Genomic DNA, 19,476 nt, shown 5'->3' with positions numbered 1-19,476 from the left:
CTGATATGAATTTTTGATCTTAGCAAGGTTTTGTAAACAAATATTTAACGCTTCTGTGTTAAGCTCTTGTTGCTTTTTCCAGTTGTGCTCAGTCTCTGAAAATGAGTCTGAAGCCAAAAGCTCAGCCATGCCAGAGCACTAGTCAGCTTCCAAATCTTGCCAAATTAAACAACATACAAGGAAAAAAAGCCTCAGTGCTTTCTGCATTAGCATTATCAAGCAGCTCTGTCTGTCCAACTGCCTTTTTTCCTTTTTAAAAATGCCCTACTTAAAAGTGCAACTAATAGTAAATACATTTATAAATATATTTTCCAGACCTAATCCTTGGGGCAATTGAATAAAACATCACAAAGATCCATGCACATGTTAAGACTTGTTCAGCCTTGTAGGATATGCAACATAAAACGGAATCTGTAATTGGTTATTTACAGTTTGTTACAAAGGATAAATTATATTTTGCTTAAAAAGTGGAGGTAACCTATGAAGAAGTTCAAAGCATTACTCTGTCAAAAAACCTGTAAATAAATGGTGTGTTCATTTAATTTTCTAAACACCTGTATCAGGCTTCAGGATATGCAACTCAGCTTGCTGGTTGCACACTTTTAAGATTTATTATTTGACAGGGAAATTGTATCTGAGTGAAAAGTTAGCTTTCATTTATTTAAAAGAAGTTGCAGCAGACTTTGAATACATTCTGATCAGACATGAAAAGAAGGGACTTTAATCGCTGATATGAAAGTTTAATGAGAAAAATCAAGAAGTAATTTACCACATTTAAAATGCCTCACAACACATTTTGATACTGTTCAGTGGCATTTTTAAGTATACCAGGTGCAGGTAGAAAACGAATTGTTGAATTGTTAAATTTTCTTTTGAAAAAGATTTTTTTGCTTCATTAAAAATGTAACATTGCCCTTTTTCATTATTGAGAAAATGTGGTTCCTTGTAAGTGAAAGGGAAGACTATACAGGGGCAATTTTAGAGAGAGAAAAGTTGAATGGCTGTTCTGCAGAGCACAGATTTGCACGTCCAATGCTTCTGAGAGTCAACTGTAATTATTTTTTTATATGTTATCGTAAAAACTCCCTGAAATCCAATAGTGGTGCAAAAACAAATTTCTAGCTATTAATCTAAATGGCTTCCCGCTTTAGAAGATAATTCAGATTGTAGATTCTGGATTACATATTTTAAACACCATCACTGAAAAAGAGTTTTATTTTTAATGAGATATATGTATTGCTTATGGCTTTCCAATAGGAGACAAGTCTGCACATTGATTATACTTTATTAATATCTTTGTTATTTAAATGAAAGCCTTTGTCCTAGCAAAAACACGTCTCTAACCCCCTGTTGCTACCTCCTCCCCAAAATGTAAAAAGTAGACGGGGGATGGGGGTATTTCTGTTCCTCCAAGGCCAGCGTTTTGCAGGTAAATTCTCTTTGTGCTCCAAACCCCCTGTAAGCACAAGGAACCTGTTCTCCAACATTATTCAGGAGCGTATTTAAGCTACATTAGGTGTGGTTTTTTTGGCCAGTCTTTACTTGAAGAGGGTTTACCGTGTACTGCAAATAAGCCCAGAACTCAAATTGACATCCGTTAGCATTCACTGGATCCATTTTCCAGAAACTGGGCAAGCACGGAGCGTGTATTTAGCTGCCACTTAGTGCATTAACAGATCACTGAATTGCTGCTGCTCTCAGTTCTCCCCCCAAAACATCTGGGTTTTTATCAATCTTCAAGCTTTTGCTGACAGTTTTCCAAATGGCCAGTAGTGATAACATCTCTTTTGTGTCTGCCTTTTGTGGTCACAAGAGTTTGTCTTGTCGAACTGCTTTATCAGCTTTGAGGACAGATACTTTTTCCAGAAATGCACTAAATTTAGGAAATTAAAAAAATAGTTTCAGACTATTTTTTTTTACAAAAGGTACAGCCTGCAGTCTGCAAGTACAGATGCCTTACAGTTTTGAAATGTGATCCACAATATTCTTTAATTTATAAATTGCTGTGCTTGTCAACATTACCAAAAATATTTAATTTCTCTGGAAAATTGGAAGAAAAATTTACATTGATATCTATATATATCCTAAATCAAACCAGAATAAATTGGGAAATTGCCCCTATTTGATGAGTAAAAGACTGAGTCCGGGGGTTTCTGCATGCTGTTATGAATGAGTGATTTTGATTCACCTACATGTTTCGTGTGTTAACAGTGTAGACTGAGGAATGTTTCTGCCAGTCTGTCAGTAATAAAGTAAATGATTGGAATTCTGAAATACAAGTTACTCTGCTCAAACCAGCAGAAGATGGCAAGTGAATGACTCATTTTTTCCCCCAAGAAATTCATCCTCAGTTCTTAAGTGTGTTGTTTTTGTCACTTGAGAAATACAAAGAAAAATGAGTTTGTTTTTACTTGTAAGGCTTTACTCAGTTGCCAAATTCCGCAGAGGAGCTGGACTATGGGGATCTCTCAGGTAAGGGCTAGCACCTAGGTAAAGCACTGCTCTTCTACGTAGATACTGGTTCCACTGATTTCTGCGTCTTGGCCATTTTGCATTGTATAGTCGCTATGGTGTGGCAATTAATTGCACACAGTCCTTCAACTTGGAAGTTACGCTGTTTTCTGTTGGGATTTCCCTCCCATTTTTTTGGGCATTGGCACCCTGTTGTGAAACGTGAAAATGGGGGAGGCACATTCAGAGCAGTGGGGTTCACCTTTCAGGCTGTGCGCCAGCTACTGTGGCCTCAGTAGCTTGCAATAATTTTCGTAACACTTATTTGGAGAATGGTTGAGTTGAAATTTTGTTTGTAAAACACTCAACTACGCTGTAATGTGCAAAACTGTCTTTAGCAAGTGCAGCCAGCTCTACATCTAGGCTGTTTGGTAAATTCTTGTAAGGGGAATTTCAGGTGGGAGATCAAAAGGAGGTGATTGTTTTATTAGCTGAGACAAAAACAACGATTTGGACCTCTTTTTTATCGACAAGCAACTGGAAGTTGCATAAATCCATCTTTATAGTTGGTCCTTGCAAATTCAGTTGAATTCAGATGAAAAAGTAAAAGCATCCTCGGTGGGTGAGTTGGGGCAATTGATATATTCAAAAACAAGGGTCATAACAGTCTAAACCTCCGATCTTCGTGATTTGGCAGACTTCCTTAGTGCTTTTGGAAATGAGCCCCTTGTTTGCTGCCGCTTCCCAGACAATCTCTGCAGCTCCCCGTGGGAGGGCAGGAGCCACCCGGTGCCCACCGCCCATCCCTGCAGGGTCCCTGCCCTTGGGGGGCGTGCAAAGAGCCTTGCCCAGGAGGGTTTGGGTCCAGCACTGTTATTCCCTTTTGCGGTTTACAAAGTGAACGAAAACTAACACCAGAAAGCAAAGCCCTGAGCCCTCATCTTTTTCCGTAAAATGCTTTAACCCAATCAAACCAGCAGCATCTCTTCCTGCAAGCTACTATAGGTATGCTTTGGCCAAGAGGTTAGAAATGATTGATTAATTCAATATGTATTCTAACACCTGAGCAATACTAATAATTATTGTTGCAGGCCTGGGCCAGATCTCATAGGTAAGAAGCACTAGGTGTCTGTTAAATATCACTGTGTGGATGGAAAGTAACTGTTTTGCTCTGATAAGCTTTATTTTTTTATTTGTATTTTTTAAAGAAAATACACATTTTGGTGAATGAACAGAAGAACGGGAAACAATTCCACAAAGGAATTCCTCAAAATGGGTGTCTGCTAGCAGTCCTGTCTTTCCCTTAAGTGAATCTTTCTCAGCTTTTGGTAGCAGCACAAATTAAGTGTAGCATGCCATTGAGAGGTGACAGTACTGACTGCGGGGGGCGGCGGGGGGTGACGTTGTTGAATTTTGCTGTTACCCTTGCAGTGCAGTCAGCAACACATTCTCTTTTTTCAGAAAGTTGTGGATGTGTTGAATGGCTAGTATGTCTTTCTGACAGTATACTTTAACTTTTCTATTTTTGTGAATCTTAAATATAAGTCAAAATTTGCTTCAGATTTTCCACAAAGCAGTGCAAGCACAACTGCTGGCTGTACTGAGCAGGTGAGCGAGCACCCTTTGTGCACTAACATACACCCATTTTGGAGCATCAGTTTTGACGACTGATTTTTTTTCCCAGGAATTTCAAAATTTTGTTTGTCGCTATCTAAGTTGTTTGTGTATGACCAAAGGGTGACTCTACCAAGTCAAACCTACCAGTATTACTGGGAAGTAGAGAACCAGCCCTGCACCGTTCTCTGCTATGACCAAAACTCTGCCCTCCATCATATAACTCATGCCCAGACTCCTGAGAAACTGACATAGGATCCCATTTGTGGACTGGTGTCAGCAAATTTGAGCTGTCAGACGGGTAGCACAGGTGAGTGCTGAGCCAGCTCTCCATGTGAAGCGCTGCCTCCCACCTCCACTCCGGGATCGGCTCCGACCCCTCTGCCCCCAGGGCACTGGAGCCTGCCCTGCAGCGCCCGGGCTCCAGCTCAGCCCTCTGAGGGGTGGCACGCTGCTGAGACGTGGTAAAACTGAATGTGTTGGTCCTGCTGCAGTGTTTGCTCAGTGTGCTGTTCGTTTCAGGTACTCGTGTCCTGCTAAATGCTTCAACGGAGGCTCTGCCAACTGTACAATTAAGTAATGCGTCTGTTGCCTTGCATCCAGGTAGCTAGTTTCCAGTGTCGTGTTAACTTTTGCTGGTTGAGCTGTGTGTGTCCATACCACTCACAGACCTTTTGTTCGTAACGTAGAAGAACAGTGCAGAGACAGTTTGTCTTGCACTTCTGCAGCACAGATTGACTTCTTACTCTACTGCAGCGCTTTTTCAACCTAGTGGTGTTACAGAGACGTTCCCTGCAGTGCTGTGTATCACCAGTCCAAACTGCTATGTACTGGTGTGTATGTATGTATACACACACGAACACATATATAAATATATATGCTGCTGTGTGCTATGATTGCAGTAATCCAGTTAATCTAATTCCATACCTGAGTATTTTCAGTCCCCTCAGGTACATTCTGGTCTTCTTGTTTTGCTCAGCAGTGTTGATACACATCTTGTAAAACATTGAACAATCAAGAAAGACCTGTGTAGCCTTTACATCTGGTTTGATTAACTAATCAAAACCTGATTAGCACCTTTGTTCAAGGGGGATGCTGATTAATCAATTACTATTGATTGTAAGTGTGGCTCCATTTTCTAGCAGAGAGAAGTCTGAAGAAACAACCAATAAACATTGAGCACCTGTCATAGTGATTAAATTTATTAAAACAAAATGCATTATTTTTTATGAAGCGATCTTGAAATGGGTCACTGAAGAGGAGCTTATTGATTGAAGAAGGATGAACTCCTTGAATTTCTCTAGCATAAATTAGACAAAATTCAATTACAATACGATGAACAGGTTAACACTACTCTTTAACAGTCCATCAATAAATTAGAGTAGGGGTAGCACACTTAATGCTGGACTATAGTAATGAATAATATTATTGTTCGTCCTGTCATACAGGTAGTGATTACTGTCCTCCCAGATTGTAGATGAAGATTTTAAAGTGTTTCTGAAATAATGACAGCCTGTTCTTCCCGCTGCTCTGCCCACCAGCACCCCTGCCTGCCAACCCCAAATTTTAGTAATGTTCCATGATGTCAAAAATTCCATTCTACAAAAGGATTAACCAGCTATTCATCAAAAGAAAATTCAGTGGCAAAATGTTATTGCTAACTTCCTTTTAAGTTTTCTTTGTATTAGGAAAGAGGAATAGTTGGTTTATCAATATTTCAGAAGCACACGAGTGACTTAAGGTCATTGCACCTAAATCATGACCAGTAGAGAAGTGTGGAAGCCTGCATCATTTTGGTGTTTTAATTGTGTCATAAACTTAACAGGAAGAAGAAAAGATTGATAAGTTAGGAATTCTTGAAAGAAATTGATTTAGGTTTTCTTTTCCCTAATGTGATGCAGATATTGCATCTAGGAAGCACTGCAGCTGTTTATATGTACGTTGTACACACATGTACATATGTGCACACAAACGCAACCTATGTTGTGCTACATCAGTAGCTTGAAATTAATTTTCACCAAGAAATAAGAGACATTCTTGTAGGAGTACAGCAATAAATCCAAATATGCCAAAATTAATACCTATACTATATGTTGGTGAAGAACTCTAGCAATTTTCTGCTTTTATAGCACAAACAATCATAGAACAAGTTCAGAGCTGTTCAGGGATACCCCCCAAAATGTCACAAAATGAAACAGATCAAAATTCTCAGTTTCCTGAGTCAGAGTGGGATAGGCTATATCTCCAGGAGCTTGCTTATATCGTGCCTCTGGTATTTAAATAAATGGAGCCTTAATCAGAAGCCGTGCTGGAGCACACTGGGAAAACAGTGAGATACACTGTTCAAAGCAATAATAATAGCAGAAATTGTGCTAGTGGGAAATGTGAGCAACTGGCTCTGTGCTGGAGGTGACCTGCAGACCTTCTGTGCTGCTGGTGAGACTGAAGTCAAGTCACTTGGGAGTTTTTCACCTCTTCCGCAGGCTTTAGCAATAAAGTGATTCATTCCTTGTAGGTCCAAAGCTTTTAACTCCTATGTAATTGATATTTAAAATACTAGCTGGTAGAGTCAGATCTGATCTAGTCCTTTCTCTTAATCTTGAGATGTTGCCACTTATAAAAAGCAAGAGCAGGAATACACATGAATGTCCATGTATGTATATATATATAAATATATATATATATTTAAAGCCTCATTAAAAACAGAATTTAATGGAACCTTTTTGTGGAGTGGTTGGGAGGAGAAAAGTCTTCCATATGCTAAACCTTGCTGTAGGTGCTTAACCCACATTTTTAGGATATTACCATTAAAATCTGCCAGCACTTTTTCATGTTCTTGAGGCTGCAGTAAGTGATAAATTTTTTAACAATTACTTCTGCAAAAATATTAGAGAATTTGAGATCATTAATACACTTATTTTAAAGTGTCTCCCCTTGCACAAAAATAAATACGTAACAACTAAGATTCTATGGGTTTAAAATATGGATGTCAGCTGAGAACATTTACATGGGAAATTAGCAGCATAAACATCTCGTTTGGGTTCCTTGTTACCACTTCCCTGAGTCATTTTCCATGATCAGATATTGGGGCTGATCGCTGTCATTTTTGTCATCTGCCTTTGTCCTGCCGGGAGGTAAAACTGAGACCAGTGTGGGTTTGTCCTTTAGGCAAGAAAAAGGTGAGCGATGTGAACTGAAGTTGTGCAGCCTGCAGTCTGCCGTGGGTGTGCTGCTACATGTTTAATCGGATTGGCTCAGGACTCTAAAAATTTTAAATTACATGAGTTAGTAGGGTGTCAAATAGGAACCAGTCCAAAAGTGCGTTTACTTTCTCTGTGTGTAGTGTTTCGTGAATTATACTTTCTGTTTAAAGGAAAACTTCAGTTGTTTTTTTTTTGATTTCTTTTTGTTGATTAAAGTAGCAGTTGGTTAAAATAATAAACAACAAATAATTTAAAGCTACCAAAGTTTCTTATTGGCCACAATTTTAAATGGGACTACAGTGCTCTCTGCTGCTGTGTATTGTGCTGCATCTCATGCAGAGAAGTTCAATGCTACATTAGATAAAATTATGGCATCCCCCTAATGCAGGACACAATCATACTATTCTCTCAAGGGAGCAACACAGTAGTTTAAAAAAAAATAAATTGATTTTTTTTCTGTGTATATCAAGTTGTTCTAAGTAGACTGTACCATTATCACTGCAGTTTTCCTTTAAGGTGCTTTGATATAATCCAAAACACCACCCTATGGAATTTGGTTCAGCTGAGGTGTAGAGTAGCTGCAGAGTAGCAAAATAGTTGTGCATGTTGTTCATAACATGCTGCAAATGTCTGTATGTTGACTTGTTTCTTCCCTTCCTGCGTATCTCCCTTCCTTCCACTCTCACTCTCAAGAAAACACAAGCAAAACGGAAACAAAGCCATAGCAGAAAAATTCTGACTATTCGATTTAAAGGCCAGCATGCTCCAATATATATTAACATCTTAATGGGAAAGCTCGGCATGTATACATTTACTACTCTCTGACAAGAGGGAATTAAATGTCAGAAGGATTTGTAGCATCTATAATTGAATTGGTGCTGAGAGAAGCAAATCTTAAGGAAGAATAACATATTAGGATTAGCAAATAATGTGGCATTTTGTCAGTTCCTGCCATCTAGTCTGTTCCCTCTTCAGTAATAAAGTTGTGATTTCTTTTTTTAATCATAGATATGAAGCAGGAATAGATTTTGTGAATTGGAGACAGCATTTCAAAGCAGATTCCAGTTTTTAAGGTCAAGTTTGTCTGTCTTGGTAGAAATTTGGAGAATTATTGTCTGCTCCGTAGTCGGAACATTTTTTTTTTATTACCAAAGAAATAATGAGTAACGCCAAATATTGATGCTTACTCAGTATGAAATAATACCCAACTCCAGCGTTGCTGCTGGAGTAAGCCCGTTTCTTCCCCGGAGCCCCCTCTGCCAGGGGGAGGGCTGGGACGGGGGCGCGTGGTTCGGTGCCAGGCTCCTGCTGCAGCAGCTGCTGTCTGCGAAGCCTGGCTGGAGCAGCTGCAGGCTCGTGTCCCTGTTACAGGGGTTAGCAAGCATATTGGAAGGCTGGCTGCGTTCCCACCTCGCATGAGAATATTCTGAAGCGAGGTGCTTACAGAAAATTAAACAGGTATCTGTATGCTTGCAGCATACAGATCGATTTGCCTATAGTAGCGTCCAGGATTGCTGGAGATGGGATCTGTCGCGGGGCAGCTCTCAGCCGCCGGCTTTGTCTTACCTTCCACATTCATAGGCAGAACTCTGTTCACACTGGGTAGCAGCCACTGTGCTAGGCACCGCGGGGCTTAACTGAAGTATTCAGGGTTTAGATGGGATGTTGAAAGAAAAATACCTAACCACAGGAAAGGTGTAACAGTGGTGTCAGCATCACTGGCTTTGCCGTGGGCACTGCAGACCCTGGTCTCCCAGGTTCTTCAGAGGCTCTTTCTTGTGGCTGTTCTGGTGGGGGTAGGGGGCTGGTCAGCATTACAGAAGGCAGTCGATTATTTGTGAGTCGTTATTAAAAGTGGATAGTGGGAGAGCAGCGTGCAAATACGGCTAGGAAAGAGGGACAGCTGAAGCAGATGAGGATGGAAGGACAAGAGGAAGAAAGCTGACAAAAATCATCATCTTTAGAGAGTTAAGAAACTAAACAGAAACAGTACTGCCACCAGGCAAGGTCTTCTGGAAAATCCCACTCATAAACACACTGCAGAAGCAAAGGTCGAAGGAACCAGCTTGCCTGCAGGACCTGCGGAAATTTCTGGCCGTGTTATCCCAAAGCTTCAAGTAGTTCCTGCAGCAGCCTTCTGATCTGGTGCAGGTGGTGCCTAGGCAGGTGAGCTTGTATGGCAAGCACCATCCTGAAAAAGCAAAAGCAAAGAAGTAGAAACCCCTGTGAGCCCCAGAGCACGTGGACTCCTAGATTTCTACTATCTTGTTCTTAATTTTATGTTTAAGAAGAAGAAAACAATAGTTTTCTTCCATTTCAACAGTAGGCTTCAGTTTTCAAAAAATTGATTTTTTACCTATTTTGTTTGGAGAACAAATTGATGCAACACAGAAAAGACAGGAAGAGGAATTAATTTTGATAAGTACAAGTGTTTTAGTGCCTCTAAATATGGCATATTTATTTTTAAACAGAGTTCCAGCATGTTTCATCCAGCACATTTGCAATTAGAGATGAAGAGCCATTCCTTTCACTTTGATAATTAATATATAAACATAAATATGTTATCTTTAAAGTCAAAAGTACACTGTCAACCGCCTCACAGACTCGGGTATCAGATGGTTTGCAACCACTAGACATCCTCAGTACATATTTAATTTTTACTTTGTTTGTAAAGTTGAAGACAAAGGTATTTAGCAGTGTACCTAATAAAACAAGCTTGCAGTTTGCACTTTGCCATGTTTTTAACAGAAATACTTCAGGAAAATGGCTGTGCATGTCCCAGTAGAAAAACTCATAATTAATAAACTCTTCTGGCCGAAACTGTCCCTTCTCAAGGAATTGCTGACTCCCTGCTCTTGACTTAATTGCAAATTGAGTAGAAACTGCAAAGGATCTGTCAAGCGTAAGGCTTTAGCACAGCACTCCAAGTAACAGAGGCCCGATTCTCTGCAGCTCTGCAAATTCAGTATAACCGCCTTGAGGCTGGCGTTGCAAGGATGAGGTGCACCAACTGGCGTTCAGGTTTCATGGGTGCAGAACTCTCTTAATTACATTAAGAAAAAAATGCACCTCGATGCAAAATCCTGCTCTAGACACATTATAGAGCCATAACTCAGTGCATTTATTCTGCTCAGCTGTTCCAAAGGCCAACAAGACATTCATCCTGCAGCTTGGGATGCTTCCCTCTTGCCTTTAGTGCAGCCTCGCATACCTTGGTGCTCAGCACCTGCTGCAGCGCAGGAGGGAGGTCAGCCTCGCGTGCTGCCGGGCACTGTGCAGACAAACAGACGTGTTTGTCATCTCGTTAAAGCAGGGCGCAGCATGTCTGCAGCAGCAACTTGTCCAAAGCTGCAACGAGGAGACTTCGGTTTGAGTGCCCGCTACCTAGAGCACCCTGGTCCTCTGGTTTTCCCCTAGCTGCTATTCCAGACAGACAACGGCGTCTCTTCCCAAGTGAGGCTGTCTACTTGGCACGCTGCAGTGCTTTCATGGGCATCTTTCCCATCAACAAGCAGGGATATTCTGCTTCTTGCCAAAGCAGCAAATGCTGGGAAGTGCTTATGATACAGTCTGTTCCTACTGAAGATTATTTAGAAAAAGAAGAAAAAAAAGTACCTTCTTAGAGGCGGCTTGTTCTGGCAGTTTGCCACAGCAACTAGAAATCCTTGCGTAGTGGTTCCAGGACGTGTACCATTTTCTTAAATACTTACTGTTATTTTTCTTCATCAGAAAGCTGGGAATAATTGACTTCAAAGACAGTAATTTTCATTGGATGTGGAACTGTCGACAGTTCAAGATCAGTTAATTCTCCTCATTGAGAGAGCTATGTGCATACCTTTTCAACAGAGTAAGGTATTTTATGGGTTGTTTTGCAATTAGGTTTTGTCCTTTGAGTGCACTTTGTCATTACAACGTAAGAGGGAAGTTTGTTTCACTTTTTGTATCTCATTTTTTCTAATCATGAATTTCTACAAAATAATTTGGCCATGATGTGTGTGCCATTGGTATGCACTTTACTGAACACCAGGTTTTAATGTGCTCTCAGATTTCCCTGGTGTGCTCCTACCACAGTTAAATGACCTGACTTTAGATGATGTGGAAGCAAACGCTTCTGATTTAAAGTGGTATCTTTTCTGCCACCCTTAGTTTATCTTGTTAGATAAATTGCTGAAAGGAATTCTCTCATTGTTGTGCTAGTAGGTAATATTTTGTTTTTTCCCTTAATATGCACCAAACCTTGGCAAAATTAAACCCAGGCATCCCACTGCCTATGCCAAAGCTGCTACTTTTAAAAGTTACTTGAAAAAATGCTCTAAGTTTTTTTCTTAAATTGTTTTAATTAAAGTGTACTATACAGTCTCAGTCACGAGTTATTTACTTACATCCCTTAGTACTTAATCTTAGAACAGAATTGGAAATATCGATAGAAAGTGTAAATCCTGGGCTCCTGCTTGAAAGCATTGTATCAGGTTTCAGCTCAAAAGAGCACCATTACCTTTAGCTGTCACGGATCTGTACACTTGATCGATAAACTTCAAATATTATTAGAGGTGGAGGCTTCAGAGATTTGCTCTGTTCTTTGGAGAGAGACGGGGATAAATCTTTCTTAAAAATTGACTTGAATTTGCACTCTCAGTCTTCCTAGTAAAATGCATTTCTCTTAGGTGTCTGGGCAACTGCATGCAGGGCAGATTTATAGGCCATGTGCTTCTTGTAGTGAAAGATTTAAATGGTAAATCCTTCACATATGACTTCACAAATCATGTAAAGTTAAAAGATTTTTACCGTTTCTGTTGCTGCTATGCTTAAATTGTAAGGTATGGCTAGTAAATCATTTTAATGGAGGTGTCGCACTTGACTCAATAAAAAATAAATAAATAAATAAATAGAGACAATGGTTGAGCTTCTATTCCAAAATGTTAATGTATTAATCAACGGGAGAATAATTGTTTTTTACTATGTTATAAATCTCAGTTGCCATTAGAATTGCAGCAAGGGTTGATGTAGCTGCGTTCTTAAATTAAAATTGTTTACACTGCTATACATTCTTTTTACATGGCCATAGCTCATTCAGGGTTCATTTCAGAGTTGTTCCTCAGCCAAATAAGTCATTCCTCTCCCAGTGACGGCATCCTAAGGGAGAGATGCTTATAAAAGAAAACTAATTGCATGGTGAGGTGTTTAATAAATAAAATAAAGCAGTTGGAGGCAATACACAATTATTGCTTACTGTCTGCATTTGAAGAGGTTTTTATAGTTTGGATTAAGAGTTTTGCGTCTTAAGACGTCATGAACTGTAATGAACAGAAAAGGTCGTTCTTAATTATGTAATCTTTGAGTTCTTGGGTTGGGGGAGAAGAGGGATGTAAACACATTTACAAAGCTCAGTTAATTGTTTTGTGGTTGTAGAGGTTTTTGGGCTGATATTAAAATGTGTCACCAGGGCACTTGTTTAATGATCTTTCTCTAAAGCTAATGATTCGTATTTCCATATAGCATTCTACTGCTATTCTCTGTGCCCCCCCCCCCTCCCCCCAGCTCCCCAGGAGGATTGAAATTTGGGGAGTATTCTAGGGAAATTTCCAAAAACACGTGTCCACCAATGATTGCACATCTCCTCTCCCTTCCCCTATCCCAGCTGTCTTCCCCGTGCATAGTAGTAGTGCTGCTGCTTATAGCAGAAGATACCTTGCAAGTTGATCGGCCAGATCAGTTCAGCCTTGGGCAGCCTGCCTGCTCCTCTGCCTGAACTCATCTGTCGAGATAGCTCGATGCTTTATCCCTTTTCCTTTTGAAAGCAAAAGGGTGTCTTTTCCAATCTTGAGGGCAGCTGCAGCCAAAACCTTCAGATTGTGTCATAATAAGTCCCGAATTCTTATTCCTCTTCTAATCTCAACAGATTCTCGTGCAGGTGAGGAGGGGTCAATAAGGAGCGTGGACCATGCAGTCGTTGGTGGTGTTGTGGCCGTGGTCGTATTTGCCATGCTTTGCCTGCTCATCATTTTAGGGCGATATTTTGCAAGGCATAAAGGTAAGACAAAGACTGAAACTGAAAAATGAATGGATTTGGTACGTCTGTCACTTCTGAAGCTTGCAGTCAGCAGTGCTGCTCTAGGTGTGCTCCGTACACAGGCTAAAACTGAAATTTGGAAGTCTTACTACAAAACCTAATTGACCTGAGCTGGTACGTACATGCCAGCGTCTTGGTTTTGTGGTTTACATTGTAAAATGTAAATGTCCATCCTGGGAACTTCTTACAACTTCCAGTGTAAGGCTGAACCCACCCACAGTGACGTGACCATTCCAGTCCCTGTGTATGCAGGCAGGTGTTTGCACAAAAGGATCCACTGTTAGCAGCTTTTATTTAGTGGATTTGGGAAAGCTGTTAGAATAATGACGAGCTGGTTGAGACCCCAGCCAGGATGGAAAGAATAATGCAGAGAAGAGAAGAGAAAGCAGAGAGGAAAAAAACAACTAAGGCACATTAGGGGAGAGAGAACGGGAATATGAAAGATGCCTTTCCTTTAAGTGTTTAAAACACGATTTTACTGACATTTGAAGGGTAAAATCACTGTGTCACCTAGTTTCTTCTCTGCACTATGACACCATGGAGAAGAGCACACCATCACGTCTGCATGGGGACGTGACCGCACAGCCTGCAGCTGGCGGCAGCGAACGCTGCGGTGGGACGCGGGGCAGCATCAGCCCCACTGCTTGCCGTGGCGTTGCTTTCCTGTGCCCTCTCTTTGCACTTCCATGGGAAATGCAGGTTAAAAATGCCCAGCTCCTCTTGAAGCAAGCAGGAGTTGCACATCTGGGTGCCCCAGGCAGAACTGGAGAAACCTCTGTCCCCACGCCGTGGGGTTTGTGGTGTAGTGCTCCTTGATAACATCACAGCTGCACAGTCCCAAGTCGCAGCTGCGTGGGACCTGCACTCAGGCTCCATTTCTTTCCTGTGGCATTGATTTCCCCTCCTGCTTGTGGCTTTGTCGCTCTCTCGCTCGCGATGTCACAGACCTTACCACTTCGTTTTCAGGTACATACTTCACTCATGAAGCCAAAGGAGCAGATGATGCAGCGGACGCAGACACAGCTATCATCAATGCAGAAGGAGGACAAAACAACTCTGAAGAAAAGAAAGAGTACTTCATCTAGAGCAGCCCTGGTTTCAATGAGGTGTCCAACCGTGGACGGTTACTGGCCCTATTTAAACGCTAAAGAGACAGTGATATTGGAAGTTGCAACCAGCTTGTGTCTTTTTTTTTAAAGAAAAACGCAAATGGGTGGAGAGTTGTGAGACTGGGAGGGTCCGGGATTTGCTGTGTAAAAATATTCTTCGTAAAGTACACTCTGCTGTTTGACACCTCAGTTTGTTTGGGTTTTATTTTTTTGGCCAAGTCCAGCTTGGATTTAGTTTAGTGAAGTCATTTGCAGAAGATTCTGTGCCTTGTTTTATTTCTGTTTGTTTGGGTTGGGGGGGAGGCTGGGAAGAAGAGGGGCTTCTGTGCGTTAGTTCTCTTCGGATTTCTGTGGTTCTTTGTTTCCCATTCTGTCCTCTGTTTCTGGAGTTGCCTGCTGGGACCCCTTGGAATAGGTTGGTTTCTTTTTAAGGTATTTTTCTTTCTTTTTATCTTCACTGTTTTCTGTTTGGAACTCGGTCTCATCGGAGGAGAACCAGCACATTTTAGATCTCATAGTTTGCAATTCAGTGTACCCATATTCCATTTTCTCTATTGTCGTAAAGGCTTGGATAAACAAACGATGAGAACCTGTTTGTGGCTGCCCATGTTTCAAATGCTTTAGATGGTGGAGACTAGAAAATAGCCTGCAACCCAGAAAACGCGCTGCCCGGCTGCAGAGCAGCGTGACAGGGGGTCCGCATGCCAGATGTGTCGCGGCGTGGCCCCAACCCGTGTGCCCGTGCCCATGTCCCACTCCCAGCCAGGGCTCCTCCTGCTGCCCAGCTGGCTCCGGGGTGGCAGGATCTGGCCTGCGGAGGGGCAGAGGTGGGATTTCTGCTCGGATTATTTTTGTTGCAAACCGTTCTGTCACACTGTCCCGATTGGCCTGACTTCTCCCTAAATTGCTAGAAAAGGAAAAGCCCCCCTGGGGAGCAGAAGGCTGCAAACGAGCAGTTTTTGTATTCTTTTCCCCTCCGTTTGCCTTGTGCCAGGGAAGGCAGTGAGGACCGGTGCTCAGGCGTGCGTTTGTCCTCTGGGACCTGCGAGCTCCCGGCCCCCAGCCTGGTCCAGGTGCAGGCGGCCAGGGCCGGGCTGTGCTGGCTGATGTCCGGCTGCCTCCCACCCCTGCTCCTGCCTCAGAGCTGCCAGCCACGCACCCCTGTCCCTGTCCCTGTCCCTGCACGGCAGCAGCCGTGGGGCACAGCGACTGAAAACGCCTCACCTTCCGCATGTGTTAGATCCGAAACCTGGAGCAACTGGACAGGTACAACTGCCTTTTTTATCAGATAAGTAAAACGTGGGAATTTGCATTAAAATTAGTGTGCTAACTGACTTATAAAGCCATAGGTAAAAAAGAAGAATTTAGGTAAATTAGAATTGTGACAGATAGCAAATCACAATGAGAAGACGGTTTTAAAGTTATATATGCTGACTTGTTTTTGGTGAGTAATCTTGGATTTTGAGAGAGACTTTTTTTTTACTGTGTTTATGTGGAACATGTATGCTGATTTATTTAAGGGAAACATTAATCTTAGCGTCAACTTTTTTTTAGGGGGTTGGGAGGATCATTTTTGTGTGTGTTTTTTTAATTGTTTTTGGCAGAACCATTATGACGCAGGAGTCTGTTGGGAATGGGACAGCATGAAAATAGACAAGCCCATTCTCAAGCAGTAGTCTGTCTTTCCCCTTTATACGAGAAAAAGAAACTCACAGGAATAGCTTTTTTCTGAGCAAATTTTGTGGAGCGCAGCTCTTTTCTGAGCCTTCAGCACCATTGCCAAATCACACCATGGTGAGAAGCATTCAGCATGTTAGAGTTCGGGGGGGCTTTTTTACTCATTGATCACGGAATTGGCATCCTGTTTTCGAACAGCCCATCTTTGTTTTGAAAGTGTACAGTAGTGCAGTGTTACCGATGTAACTTTGACTTAAAATGTTGACATGTCTCAGGTTCATGTGTTTTGATTGGTGTTTTCCGTCTCAGGTAGATTGCAAAATTTCGGCCCCACACATTGGAAAAAAAAAGAGTAAAAAAACAGGAAATTACGAATTTTAGTTGTATATTGGTTTATGTATTTTTTCTTCAGTATACAGTGCACTGTTTGAAATGTATTGTTGAGTATTACTTTGTACAGCTTTAGGTCATTAGGATTTTTAAGTGTGGAGAAAGAACAAACTTGTTTAAAGGAGTATTACAAATGAAGGATGCGTGACTGATGCTAAACAACCTTGTTCTTTGTTCACCCAGCCTTTTTATTTTTTCCCCTTAGGCCAGTTCTGTTTTAAGGTGTCCATGGAAGATGTTACAATGTAAGAAAATACATATCCATATGTTCCCATTCACATTTTGTATTGGTTCATGTATACCATTTTTACAAAGAAAAAGAAGTACTATAAAATATCTGTCTTCTTAATAAAAAAAAATTAATGTTACAAAACTATCCTCACTTCTCATTCTGCGCTCTTTATCTCCCGCTGCTCTGGAGGCCATGGTCACAGCGGAGGCGTGGGGGCAAGGACAGGGACGGTCCGAGCCAGAGGGACTGTTGTGGAAAAGGTCGGCGTTGGTAAACTTCCTATGGTATGTTGGGCAAGAGCCCTGGGGTGACCTGTAAACCCTTGCTGATGATCCCTTCTAGCGTCTGCCACAAGTCTGAGAAGGGAGCCTTGCTCTCTACAAGAGGTTTACTCCTTTGAGAAAGCGCTCATGCGATTTCCCAGACTGCTAAATCCACAGAACTGCTCCTGCAGCTCCCCTTTCAGCAGGGAACACACCGTGGTTCCCAGTTAAACTGCTTGCAGAAGAGATGTTCTGTAGAGTTTAGTGCGGTGCCTTTCCTTCACCCAAGCAGCATTTCATTGGAAACTTAGCAAATTTTGTAAAGGCAAAGTCAGCACATGTTGAAGTGGGATTTTTTTTCAGTATATAAGGAATAGTAACACACATCAAGCCCTCATTCCTAATCCACTGTAGCAGTTTGAGCAGTATTTTCTGAAGGTCCAAATGGGGAGGAGAAAAATAAAAGCCACTAGTACTGCTTCAACAGAGTGTTTCTGGTTGCTTCGTTAGGCTGGTAGCTAACATTAAAAAGATTTTTTTAAGGGAAGGATTGCTACCTTGCATAAGTAAAGTATTTAATTTGAGTTTCAACATAATGTGATGGTTACTGAGCACAGCAATAATGTTGGCTTGCAGGTTGCCCTGCTGAGAGGCCTGTTTTTACAGCTCCTGGATGGAGGAGGATAATCCCTAGATGAGAAGCACTTGGCAGGGTGCTCCACGCACCTGCGCTCAGCCTCCTGGCGCCCGTTGGTGTTGAGAGCGCGTAGCCTCGCTCGGCGCTTGCTGCCTGAGGGAGTCACGCAGCTTCACGCTGAGCTCTTGTCCTCTGCTCGGGGGCTGGTTTTGTTTCATCGGTGCGAGGGACGTGCTCTTCCTCCGTAGGCAACGTCTGCTGGGATAGGTCATGTCAATACAAAAGGTTATGTTGCATAGAGTTACTTCTATCTGTCTATGAAATTAAATTTTTATTACGAATCGGTCACATAATCTTGGATTCCAGAAATTACTAAAACCCCAGAGGGATATCCGATGATTTGGCAGTCACTGATTCTGAGATTGGTCTTTGCCGATCACAAATTCAGAGTAGCAAATAGAGCTTACCTTCAAGTCGTGTGTTGAAAAAAAGGGAGCTGGCAATTTAGCTCACATGTGAGTTCAGATCTCCAGGTCTTATACAGGATGTTGTCTTCTACATGACACTTAGATGTTCAAAACCAGGGTATAACTCCCATGGCACTTTATTCCTTGAGTGAAGTCAGCTTCAGAGTTACACGGTCATTATTTATTTATGATAGTGCTTGCTAAGTAATACCTGCTTCCTAAACACAAAGCACCATCCTTTGCTCTGAAGAGCAACTGCAGCACAGTTCATAAGACAAAAAAGTTCACAGAAGGTAAGGACTGGTTGAAACACAGGTGAGCGTGACATCCCTGGGAGCATCAAGTTGTGCTGATTTTAAGTCCACGCTGAACTGGAGCATTTCCAGAAAAACTGATCCAGAACTGGGAGAAGACACGCTGAGAGACCTGTGAGCATAAAGAGTCGATGAAGCTGCATCTCGGTAGGAAGGTTCTTTCTGAACAGCAAAGTGCAGGCACCAAGCAGCCAAAGCAATCACGCCCGGTCTGCAATGCATGCGACACCGGTACCGCAGGTGTGATTTGTTAGCAGCAGTGTCCACATGCAGGTGCTGGCTCTCTGGGAACTGCCCCACTCCTCCAGCCACGGCTGGGAATTTCTTTGTCAGTCTGCGGTTTTACAGCCATTTAGCCATGAAAGAAAAACTCACCCGGTTTCACAAACCTAATCCGTAAAGCCGTACAGAGTCGGCACTGAGCAAAACAAAAGGTAGCCATGGGAAGATCAAAGAGCATTATGCCTTCCTCGGTCTCTGCTGCCTCCCTGTTAGCACGCACGACTTCTCATTCACTCATATTCCCAACGCGAGAGCCTTAAATCTTCCTTAAGTGATATCTTCTCAGGTTAATTAATCTCTAGGCTTAAACTTGCTGTGAGCAGCAGGAAGTCCAGCCTGAAGTCAGCAATGTTACGATTGCATCTTCTAATACTGTTTATCCCGCATTAGTGTTTACTTAAGGAGAAAATTGATCTGTAACTGATATTTCAGTCTTCCAGAGCTGATGTTGGGCAGCCCAGTGCACAAACGTTTAATAACAGACAAATATTTAAATCCTATAATGGTAGGTGAGTGTTGAAATACGCAGCTTTCTTCACCATATAGCTATCCCAGACTCAGTTCTGATTACTGCCAGATTTGTTTGCATCTCCCTTTAAAATGCTCAGGATTTCAGAACTGTAATATGTAATGCCTGCTTGCCTCAGAACACCAAACTCAAATAAAAAGTGCTGCCACAAAGAATATGTTTCACCACTGATCAGTCTCAGCGTAGCTAGTGATGAAGCCAATGTTTGTTTCTCCTCTAACGTTTCCCTTAGCCGCAT

The 19,476-nt window shown here is 41.9% G+C and overlaps 1 protein-coding gene across 9 annotated transcripts in view; it reads left to right on the top strand.

The window, feature by feature from the left end:
- CADM1 (cell adhesion molecule 1) overlaps positions 1-16,142 on the top strand; it is a 180,863-nt gene extending 164,721 nt beyond the window's left edge. For 4 of the 9 annotated variants that reach the window (XM_040534130.1, XM_040534132.1, XM_040534128.1 and 1 more), the window contains 2 exons: positions 13,168-13,299; positions 14,305-16,142. In XM_040534130.1, coding sequence (XP_040390064.1) covers positions 13,168-13,299; positions 14,305-14,423 — 251 coding nt within the window. In that variant the 3' untranslated portion in view covers positions 14,424-16,142. Of the gene's footprint in view, positions 1-2,418; positions 2,473-4,587; positions 4,669-13,167; positions 13,300-14,304 lie in introns of all 9 variants that reach the window. The other 5 variants (XM_040534123.1, XM_040534126.1, XM_040534129.1 and 2 more) reach the window with 3 other exon arrangements.
- The last annotated feature ends 3,334 nt before the right edge of the window (positions 16,143-19,476 follow it).

This window comes from Cygnus olor, chromosome 22 (genome assembly GCF_009769625.2).
Source record: "Cygnus olor isolate bCygOlo1 chromosome 22, bCygOlo1.pri.v2, whole genome shotgun sequence".
NCBI lineage: Eukaryota > Metazoa > Chordata > Aves > Anseriformes > Anatidae > Cygnus > Cygnus olor.
This window is presented reverse-complemented; position numbering and strand designations above follow the sequence as displayed.